This window comes from Dipodomys merriami, unplaced genomic scaffold (genome assembly GCF_024711535.1).
Source record: "Dipodomys merriami isolate MVZ:Mamm:240054 unplaced genomic scaffold, mDipMer1.0.p SCAF_24, whole genome shotgun sequence".
Taxonomy (NCBI): domain Eukaryota; kingdom Metazoa; phylum Chordata; class Mammalia; order Rodentia; family Heteromyidae; genus Dipodomys; species Dipodomys merriami.
In genome coordinates this window covers 15,165,084-15,177,040 of record NW_027203826.1, presented here as the reverse complement: position 1 = coordinate 15,177,040, position 11,957 = coordinate 15,165,084, and the positions used below count along the sequence as shown (strand labels likewise).

Genomic DNA, 11,957 nt, shown 5'->3' with positions numbered 1-11,957 from the left:
GGTGAACAAATGACTACTTGTCTGTACAACTAAAACAGGTTATCATCTCAGAATGTAACATACTCAGAACACCGTGTGCCAGTGGGTCATGAATTATACATTCAGGACAGATACTAACAAAATGTGGTACAACTTTCCCAAGTATATTCAAATTAGTATGGGGACACAGAAAGGAGAGCAGAGAGGTACAGGGATAGCTTCTGGGGCAACCTAGATGAATGATAATGTTGGATGACTCAAGACCAACAGCTGTGAACATGATAGGAAATAAACACGTTTCATTTAAATTATTTTATACTTTTTGGCTAAGACATTAAAATTTCCTTAATATAAAAAAGAGATGTATTCTCCCCTTCTTTTTATAGTTTAATTTACTAAAGACATTTTAGAGTACACAACAAAATAAAATTTATTTTATCTTAATAGACTTTAACAAAGTTATTTGTAAAGCAATATTAATTTTCAATTATCCTTAATAGACAGAATGGAGAGTAAGTGAGTGGATTGGGTAGCCAAGCCTCAGGGACAAGACCTTTGACCACAGGTATGTTGGGTTGTTTACAGAGTAACTGGGACATATTAATCAGTGAGAAACTTGAAGCCAGCTAAGTTTTGATGTTAGAATCTTATTCTTGCAGTAGATTTCATTTATTTTAGGTTTACTGGTTCTATTTGTCACTTTCCACTGTTGCTACAATTTTTAACCTTTGTCAAGCTAGTTATGAGTTCAGCATGACAGAGGATAATCAACTACAGTTTAATTGTATAAATATTGAATATTTCTTGAGAGTAAGCATTCCACAGACAAATGCTTGATGTTTATCTGAACAACAATGACATTTGGACATTTATATTACTAAATCTGGCAAACCTATTTGGAAGGGCTAAGGATATTTCTGTGAATGGAAAGATACAAATACAACTGAATTTCAGCATGTATTTTAGCTTTCCTCAATAGACTCTCAATCTTACATGTATAAATATTTTTCTTTCAAGTCACTAAAATGTACCATTGTGTGAAAGTATATTATTTATATATGAGGTTGTTGTCTTCTTTTTTTCTTTATAATAAATCTTTAATGGATCTGGGAAGAGAAAGAGAATCACACACACACACACACACACACACACACACACACACACACACACACACACACACACACACACACACACACACACATACACATACTCAGTTTTGTAAACTTTTTACCTGTTGCTCTTTGCTCCATAGCTCTCCAATCCTTAGTTAAGCTTTGGATTTAGTGCCTATAAACATTCACAGACATTTAGCTTAGTTGACTTCTTGCTCCTGTATGTCTCTTGCTGCCATAGTTACAAGATTATATATTTAACTCCTTTAGCCTATTTTCAAAAATGTATTAACAATGAAAGAGTGCTGACTCAATTGGTAGCATAATCAGTGCTGTGATTTGGTTTTGCTTCTTTCTGGTGGTTGTTATAATTATTGGGACATGTTACAGAGTAAGGAAACTACATGAAAAAAAATAGGTGAATAGAAGGTATGGATAAATAAATATTAGATAACAAGACCCTGCTAGCAATACTGAAGAAGCTCAATCTTTAGATATTTAAAAAAAAAAAGATCATAGGGAAAATTTTGTTCACTAAGCCCTACAAAATTCTTAACTCTTTATTTACTAATTTACCCATCTCACTTACCTATACCTCCTTCAAATGATCAGTGACTCAATATTTCCTGTACTAGTATTTTCTTAGACATTCTATGGGTATGAGAAACAGAACAGAAACGCTAAAGCCCTACTCAGGTATAGACTGAATCTATTTTGTTATCCAATTTCTATGCAATTAAACACTACAGGATAAAGGCCATTGTATACCAGAGAGAAGTCATGGTTACTTATTCATGATCGTCATGGTCTGATGGCTTGTTTGTTTTTCTCTAGCATTCTCCCGTGGGAAATTGTATCCACACCAGTAGTCTCTGAAGTGCTATCTCCACTCAAGTTCCACTCATTATTGAAGGTGTTTCATTTTCTTTCTGGTTTTTGAGTTTCCCTCTTCGCGAGGAGCTACCCCAGGCAACGTCAATGAGAAATAGAACTTCATCCTCTGACTTTATTCTGCTGGGGCTTCTGGTGAGGAGGGAGGCTACAGGGATTGTTTTCACAGTTATCTTTGCTATTTTTGTGGTGGCTGTAATGGCCAATTTGATCATGATATTCCTGATTCAGGTAGATTCCCGGCTCCACACCCCCATGTACTTTCTGCTCAGCCAGCTGTCCATCATGGACACCCTTTTCATTTGCACCACTGTCCCCAAACTCCTGGTGGACATGGTTTCTCAAGAGAAGACCATTTCCTTTGTGGGCTGTGGCATCCAGATCTTCCTCTACTTGACGATGATTGGCTCAGAGTTCTTCCTCCTGGGCCTCATGGCCTATGACCGCTATGTGGCTGTCTGTAATCCTCTCAGGTATCCAGTTCTGATGAATCGCAAGGTGTGCCTTTTGGTGGCTGCTGGTGCCTGGTTTGGAGGCTCACTTGATGGATTCTTGCTCACTCCCATCACTATGAACGTCCCCTACTGTGGCTCCCGCAGAATCAATCATTTCTTCTGCGAGATTCCTGCGGTTCTCAGGCTGGCGTGTGCCAACACGTCCCTGTACGAAGCGTTGATGTACGTTTGCTGTGTGCTCATGTTGCTCATCCCGGTCTCTATCATCTCCACCTCCTACTCTCTCATCTTGCTAGCCGTCCACCGCATGCGCTCTGCAGAGGGCCGAAAGAAGGCTTTAACCACGTGTTCATCCCACCTTACCGTAGTCAGCATTTTCTATGGAGCTGCTTTCTATACCTATGTGCTACCCCAGTCATTCCACACACCCGAGAAGGACAAGGTGGTGTCCGCCTTCTACACCATCGTCACACCCATGCTTAACCCTCTCATCTACAGTCTCAGAAACAAGGACGTCATCGGGGCATTTAAAAGGATATTTATGCGTTGCTCATCTAATCAGAAAGTAGCCACAAGTAATGCTTAGATCTTCCATCGCCTGAGGATTGGACTTCCCAAAAACTTCGTCTGTGTTTCCCTGTCAACAGAGATTACTTGGTTATCTGATAACCTGTGTTTACTATTGACAGTTTGGTTGGTTCATTCTATCTGGATTCTGGCTACCTAGATAAGGGCATGCTTTACTAATTACGAAGAAATCATTGACAAAAGAACAAAATCTATTTATTGCATTGTAAGTTAAAGCTCTAAGTTCCTGTATCTAGGAAGGGAACCAACTACAAAAACATCATGTCCAAGTATTCCATAACTATGCAAGGAAAATATTCTACAATATTTAATATTGAAGGACACTGGCTTGTCACTTTCCATAAGAATGTAATAAAAGCATCCATGACCAGAAACCTCAAATGTCTCAACTCTCTGTCATTTGGCAACAACACTCATTTGAATTCAGTTCTGAGAGAAATAATTTTTTGAAGAGGTGTGACATGGTAAATATACATGTGGATAGCAAATAGGGAAGCAAGGAAAAAACTCGAGAAGTTTCAAAGAACATGAACTTAGTTGGAAAAGAGACCAGTGGAAATTACTGCATAAGTCTTACATATTTTCGGAACAAAGGTACCAAAATGGTTACTAATTGGGTTTTATATAAGTGGACATAAAATAAAATTTTATTTGATGCTGCTTATAAAACTTCTACAGTGGGGGGGGAGGGGGGAGGCGGGGAAGGGAAGTGAAGGGTAAACAAAGGAGGAGGCTGCAATGCTTGGTAAGAAATGTATGCATTATCCTGCCCATGTAATTGTAGCCCCTCTGTACAGTATGTTCTCAAATAAAATAAAATACAATTAAAAAAAAAACTTCTACAGTGGTAGGTAAGAGGAATTAAGAATTGAATTGAATAGAATTTAAATTAATTAAATTGAATTAAATTGAAGAATTAAGTTGAATAAGCCTCTAAAATTAATTTTAGTATTTAAGTCATTTATGAACTTAGCTGGAGTTCAGATTAAAGTTTGAAATATCAATTATGTCTTTGGTAGTCTTTAGAGTATAAAGGATATTTAGAAACAAGGTTAGTAGAACTCACTTAGGAGAAAGGATTTAAGTCTGGGACTGAGGCCACTGGAATCAGATGGGAAGTAAATAAAAGAATGATAAGGTCTGTTGAGTTATGAATATGTGACATCTAAGACATAAGTGAAGAAAGTGTTTAAGAATGGGCCAGCTCAGCTGTAGCAAATACAGATAATGGTTGGATGAGAATAAGAGATGGGGCTTGATCATGGCATGTAGCACTTGGAGATCATTGTAACATTTATTTGAATGATTTAAAAGAATATATGCTTAGAGAGGGTTCAAGGTAACATGAAGGGAGAGGAAGTGGGCAAAGTAATTATTATAGAAAGTTTCAGATTGATTTACTTCTATCTTTTTGGTAACAATGACAAATTGAACATAGCTAAGACAGGTAATATCCATGCATTCACTGTTAATCTTATATGATCTTAGAGATCTTTATACAATTAAGGATAGTATTTGGTACAAAGATAAAAATGATAATAGGTTAAAAAGTGATGGGTATCCTGTGAGGGAGCCAGAGTGCATAAAGAGATGGGTTGATATGTCCATGTATAGCTGGTCAAATGGCTGAGAGTCCAGGAAGTGCACTTAAGGAACAACAAAAATAGGTAAGATCATCACTACTTTCTTAGTATGGCAAAGAGGTCTTGGTAAAACTTTGGGAAGAGAATAAAATGGTTTTGCAGAGTGGCAAGTAAATGAAATAGGAAAACATATTAGGATGATATGGAAGCCTTACGAGCCCACTGGGAATTGATTTTACAATTTTGACATGAGCATATTTTTCAGGTAACCCACTACATATACTCAGCATGGTACCTAGAAAATAATAAGCATTTAATATTCCCTCCATAACAAAGTATGGTAACAATAATGACTGATGATAACTACAGTGATCATTTTTATGACAGAATTAGCATTGCCTATGTGAGGATAATATATCATATTCATGTATGTCTTCCCAATAATATAATTTTCAAGATTATAGTAAAATTATTATTATGAAATTTCTAAAATAATAATTTGCACCATAAAATTTAAGTTTGCGTTACTGGATTAGTGTTTGGAGGCAATTAAAAATAGAACAACCAATATTCTTGGTGGAGTGGACCCTGTCTAATGAATCATGATTTGAAATCATAAGGTGACATCTTTTTAAATTAGAGTTTTGAGGATTTCTACATGTTGTTTCGAGCCCCTCCACCCTAAAACTTTCCCTATCTTTTATGCAGTGAATCCTCCTGTGTTTTAAGAGATTTCTCTAAAATATAACTCTGACTACTGGACCCATTGATTATTCAAGCTTTTGATTAAATGAATATTTATAGTTTTCTCATTAATATTGAATTGGCTTTTATATATTCTCACATATTCCTTCAATTTCTGATAAAATATGATCTTTAAATTTCTGAGCTGTGATCTCCTGAGGATTTTATTTCGCCTCTTTATACCAAAGATTAATATTTTTCTAAAAGTTAATCCAATGTCAAGTATGGGGAGTGCCTTTTTAGAGCAGGTATACTCTATGTCTGCATCTATTGCTTCTAATGCATTGAGAGCTCAACCTTTGTAGAGCCTTTTTCCACAATACAATGTGAGTAGAAATATAAACATGTTCAACTTCTCTGGAAAGAAGTTTGGAGATTCCTCAAAACACTAAATATAGACCCACATTATGATCCAGTATTACCACTCTTGGGCATTTATACAATAAATTACACTTGCACAAGCATGTTCATTGCTGCACTATTCACCGCAGCCACTGTATAGAATATATAGCCCAGATTCCCCTTATGTAACTGTGTTAGATAGATAGATAGATAGATAGATAGATAGATAGATAGATAGATAGATAGATAGATAGATAGATAGGTAGAGAGATAGAGATAGAGATAGATAGATAGATAGATAGATAGATAGATAGATAGATAGATAGATAGATAGATAGATAGATAGATAGATAGATAGATAGATAGACCAGAAAAATTATATTAAGTGAAACATGTCAGTTGACATTCTTATGTGGGTTCTCCAGACACAGATATGACTAGAAACTATTTTATCTTAATTCAATAAACAGTTATAGATCTCAGACACCACACACATTGACATTTGTAATTTTATCTTTAACATTTGTGTTTAGTCCCCTTTCCCCTTGGATTGTGGTTCTACATCCAGAGATTAGAACATCTATAAATGATGAAAACCTTAAGTGACTGTTTTCAGATTCTATCTAAACATCCAAAGGGTAGGACTTGAGACAACTTCTACCATCTTGTGCCTAATTATAAGACATTATCTTCAAAGGAACTGGTTTATTCTTTGTGTATTCATTAAAGCAGTGAGAGAAAACATACAAATAATATAAGAGTGATTTAACAAGCACCTTTCAAGTAACTGTCGTAACTTTGCTTTATCTTTTGGTACTGATGATTTTTCTTTTTTTTCTTTTATTTATTTTTTTATTGTGAAAATACTGTATAGAGGAGTTACAATTACATGGGCAAGATAATGAGTACATTTCTTATCAAGCATTGTAGCCTCCTCCTTTGTTTCCCCTTCCCATCCTTCCCATCCTCCCCCAGCCTCTCCACCCAATCCTCCCCACCTACCCCCCCCCCCCCGCACCAAAGTTGTAAAGTTCGCTCATTTGGCATGTACTTGGTTGTCAAAACCATCATTGCCTGGACACTGTTGTTAGGTATTTAAGAGCCCAAATGATCTGGGTCTTAAAGCAGTTCCTCTTTTACCAGTCCATTCAAGTCTTAACACTTGAGCTTCTTTGTGTGAACATCAACCTGTTAAGGTACATAGAGTTTTGTCATGGCTCACTGTTACTGTAAATAATTAGTCATCATTATTAGAATACCAATTAGTTTTATTATATCACCACTACCCAGTTCATCCTGGGTATATTCAGTATTATGGGCTGAGACTAGAGTTATAACTCATGCATGTGAGTTCTACGGGACATAGATTGCTTGGCTGAGGTACTTAATTCTATACATGCACAGTTAGCTAAGACCCAATCTCAACCAGAATTCAAAAACTACTTACTCAATGTGTGCATGTTTATAGTGCTGTTTAATTAATCCCTTCTGTTCCTGTTATTGTTTTCTGTACCCTTTGTCTTGAATATGAGTTAATCTTATTTGGGGAGGGGAAGGAGAGCACAGAAAGGTGGGGCAAAGGGTTAACCAATTCAGCAGTGATACTCACTAGACACTAAGTTGGAAATGAACTATACAACTATTTGTAAACTATGCAAAGTCAAACCATAATTAAAGGGAGAAATTGATCAGCTGGGCAACAGTGACTCAAGCCCCAAGACCTAGTAGAAAGACAAACAGACAGACGGACGGACAGGCTGAGACAGATAGCGAGACAGAGATTTAAAAATATATGATTATTATAAATCTTTGCCTCACTGACAGGGAAAATATAACAGAGAAGGGAAACACTTTTCTCAAACATTAATGTTCTTCCTTTCAGTATTCTAGCATATTTCAAAGGATACCAAGCTAATGATAAATGCTTCAAGGACACTGGAATATTTATGTTGAAAAATTAATTTTAAAAGTGACAAAATGTGGGAAAAGTTTGAGGAATATCATGGCATGTGGCTTCTGTTTGCTGACAATTCTATACATATTTATTCACTGTTTCGGGCTCTGTGCCATAGATGTGGAGTTACATGAGAGAGAGAAAAGAAACTGCTGCATTGCAGAGCTCACAGGCCCATAGAGGAGGACAGCCACTAAAGAGATGAGTAAGTCAAGGGGCTCAACTGCTTCACATGACAAAGTCTCTTAGTAAGGTTGATTGTGATAGGGCTGGGAGTGGTGAGCCATGCCTGGGAACGAGACCCCAGCAGACTCAGCACTAGTGAGGTCAGCCTATGGACCAAAAGATTACTGTCTTTTCATGATAATGAGATGGATTTGATCATACTCTGAGATCAAGCTAGGAAGAAATGTTCATGAAATCACTTCATCACTTCAAAATGAAGAGCTGGGCATCACAGCCTGTACCTGTTATCCTACCTATCATAATCCAAAGTCTAAAACAGGCTATTACCTGGACAGGAAGACAGATGATATCTCAAAATAAAATTTAAGCACAAAAAAGTGGCAAAAAACACAAGGCTGATTGGTACAGCACAAGGCTAGCCTGCAGAAAAACCCTGTTTCAAATCTTAGGCTGACAAAAGAAAAAAGGTACAAGTGCTGAAATGTAGCCTAGTTGTTGAATATGATATAGCATGCAGGTGGGCTCTGAGTTGAATGGGAGGAAAGGGATGGTAGGGGAAAAACAAAGGAGGAGGCAACAATGTTTGATAAGAAATCTACTCATACATCTTGCTCATGTAACTGTAACCCCTCTGTACAGTATTTTCACAATAAAAACATAAAAAAGAACTGACAATAATAATAATAAAAATACTATTTAATGATAACATACTCACAATATTTAAAATATTGTTACTGGAACCTCCAGGCAGAAAACTGGTCTCTGAGTCTTAAGACTCACCCATAAGAAAAGAAAAACATGAGGCCAAGTATGATGTGCATATGCGTAATGCCGTCTGTCTATTAGCTATGGATAGGACAGTCTTGATGGTTCAACTCCATCTGGGTAAAATTTGGTAGGGCTTTATCTGAAAAATAGATTAACTGTAAAAGGACTTGGTCCTATTGTATCTGAGGACAAGAATGGAAAGTGCAAAACTGTAAAAAGATGATTTCAGACAAGTTCAGCAAAGTTCAGTACTCTGACTCCCTCTGATCTGTCTTGAACCTGAATCAATGATAGAAGGTGATTTTTCATCAGATGCAGCACTTTTTATTCTGTTTCCATAGAATTTTACTTCAGATTCTTAGCTTCTCTTAAATTCTCTTAGAGAGGACCATGTAAAACTAGCACTTTGACAAGAACAACTAAGTTCATCGGGCCTTTACTAACTTGCTTGCTCAGCAGGTGAACTACCACTTGATCCATTCGTAGTTGTTTTCTGGTTATTTAATACATTCTTAAGTTCATCATCAAATATAGTATATTCGTGTTTTTGAATTAAATTTATTTTAATTATCAAATAATGATGTCATGTATTTGGTACAATATGTTTCAATGTGTGAATTTATTGTAGAAAAACTAAATCTGGCTAATTAATATGATTACCTCAAATAATGATCCATTCTTTATGGTAAGGACCTTATATTTTAAGCATGAATCGTAGATAGAAGCAAATCTTACATAAAATATACAAGATTTAGAATAGAATCATATTTTGAATAATTCAGTTCATCTGAATTATTTCTTAATCGAAAAAAAGTAGAAAAGTATATGTAAAGAATTCCTTTATTCTATCTGGTATTGTAATTTTTTTAAGTACTGATCCTTTTATAGGTTCAAATTGCTTTTCTTCAAGGATGTACCTGTCAGGCCTTCCCATGCAATCCAGATTGTACTTTGAGATTCCTTTAGCCAAAAATAACAACTGCATCTTGCCAAATAGAAAATTCTACCAAATTGAAAAACAAACAAACAAACAAACAAAAAAAAAAAAAACCTTTAAAGATCCATGACAACTCTTGGCTTCTTGAGCCATCTTGTGGTTAGAGTATGAATTGTTTCCAAGTAAAGGAAATTCAACAATTTGTAATCACCTTCCAAAGATAAACAGAAAGAAAAAAAATGGTTAGATGGTAACTACTGGAATAAAACCAAATCATTTAATGGGAAGATAAAGACATGCTTTTATAAGAATCAAGACCAAAGGGGGAATCCTGACCTCACCAAATGGAACAAAAGAGAGAGAGAAGCAATTTATCCTCACCAGATGCAGGTGGGTGACCTTGAGACCAAGAATTAAAAAATGGCTCTTATGAGGAAATTACCAAGAGAATACACAAAACAACATAGAAATTAGAAATTTATCTGAAACATTTAACAAAAATTAGATTTAGATAGGGAGCTAGATGATAGATGGAATTTGAAATGACAATGGACAGCCTTAGCAGCTGATCTGATTACATAGACAAAATGTGAACTCCAGATTGAAACAGAGGGGAACAAAAGGATCCTGAAAAGAAATCAAAGTATCATCATGGTTGTATTTCATAGCACCCCAAGAGTAAGCCTAAAGTCTGAGTCTTTAGGTTTGCATATTAATTAGGAGCCAGCAGAGGTAAAGTAATAAAGGGTACAAAATTTGTTCACAAAAGTAATAGGAGAAAACCTTTCAAACCTGGAGAAATATAAAAGTATCCAGACAGAAAGTTCATAGATTACCAGAGATTGAAGATAAATATCAGAACATTACAGGCAGGAAAGTCTATGAGACTCTTATTTTGTATTAACCACCAAAAAAGCTGGAAGCGGAGCTGTGGCTCAAGTGGTAGCCTTGAACATTGACTATGAGACAGTGCTCAGACCCTGAATTCAAGCCCAGCACCAGCACCAAAGGACAAAAATATCAATAACAAAAATTACTACCCCTTAACATATTATAACCATACGCCCGAGTAAAAGTACAAAGAGGATCTTAAACACAGAAAAGAAGCAAATAACAAATATATGATTATCCAATGTTCCTTGCTTCAGATTTCTTAGCAGAGTACCTAACACCAGAGATAGTGATTTGCTATATGCAGATTAATAAAATAAAATTCAATGAAAACTCCTACTAACCCTGAAGACTATACTCAGTAGTAGGGTAGAGATGGGGGAGATGGGAGGAGGCAACAATGCTTGATAAGAAATGTACTTGTTACGTTGTCCATGTAATTGTAACCCCTCTGTTTGGTATTTTCACAATAAAAAAAGATAACTTTGATAAATAAATGAGAAATAATGACTTTCCCACTAAACAAAGAAAGTACTGCTGGAGGCCAATCAGAAAACATCTGAAACATAAAACATACTGGTGAAAGTATGCATAATAAGAAATTTACAATGTTTCAGGGTTATAATTCTGATGTACAGTCCACTTCTATCTTTAATCTGAAGGTTAAAAGTCATTAAAATGAATCCTAGCCGGGCGCTGGTGGCTCACGCCTGTAATCCTAGCTACTCAGGAGGCTGAGATCTGAGGATCGCGGTTCAAAGCCAGCCCGGGCAGGAGAGACCGTGAGACTCCTATCTCCAATAAACCACCAGAAAACCGGAAGTGGCGTTGTAGCTCAAATGGTAGAGCGCTCGCCTTGAGCTGAAGAGCTGAGGGACAGCTCCCAGGCCCAGAGTTCAAGCCCCACGACCGACAAAAAAACAAACAAACAAACAAAAAAAATGAATCCTAACCCTGTTACACTTTTGGTGAGAATACAAACTAGTGTAAAAACTATGAAAGGCAGGTTAGAGATTCCCCAAAAATATAAACATAGAACTACTCAATGATTCAGCTGCACCACTCTTGAAACCTTATCCAAAAGATGATAAATCAAGATATAGTAAAGACACGCATATACCCATATTCATTGCTGCACTATTCACCATAGCCAAGCTATAGAAATGTCTCAGACACCCTACAGTGGATCAAGAAAATTTGATATATATAAACATATATTTTTTTTCTATCCAGAAAAATAATATCATTTCATTTGCAAGAAAATAGAAAGAGCTGGAAAAAGAAGGTCGGCTCAGATAAAAAGAGTTTATTTTGGGGCTGGGAAGGTGGCTCAGTGGTAGAGTGCTTGCCTTGCATACCTGAGGCCCTGGGTTCGATTCCTCAACACCACATAAGCAAAAAGAAAAAAGCCAGAAGTGGTTCTGTGGCTCAAGTGGTAGAGCGCTAGCTTTGAGCTGAAGAGCTGAGGGCCCCAAGACCAGACCCCCCCAAAAAAAGAGTTTCTTAATTATAAATATATATGAAAAC

At 36.3% G+C, this 11,957-nt stretch overlaps 1 protein-coding gene across 1 annotated transcript; it reads left to right on the top strand.

The window, feature by feature from the left end:
• Positions 1 to 2,069: 2,069 nt before the first annotated feature.
• LOC138835604 (olfactory receptor 2T11) lies at positions 2,070 to 3,023 on the top strand. The gene has a single exon (XM_070034075.1). The coding sequence runs from the start codon at positions 2,070 to 2,072 to the stop codon at positions 3,021 to 3,023; it is 954 nt and encodes a 317-aa protein (XP_069890176.1).
• Positions 3,024 to 11,957: the final 8,934 nt, after the last annotated feature.

Excerpts from the sequence above, each read along its gene's own strand:
- LOC138835604 (XM_070034075.1), top strand. The coding sequence starts at position 2,070 with ATGAGAAATAGAACTTCATCCTCTGACTTTATTCTGCTGGGGCTTCTG.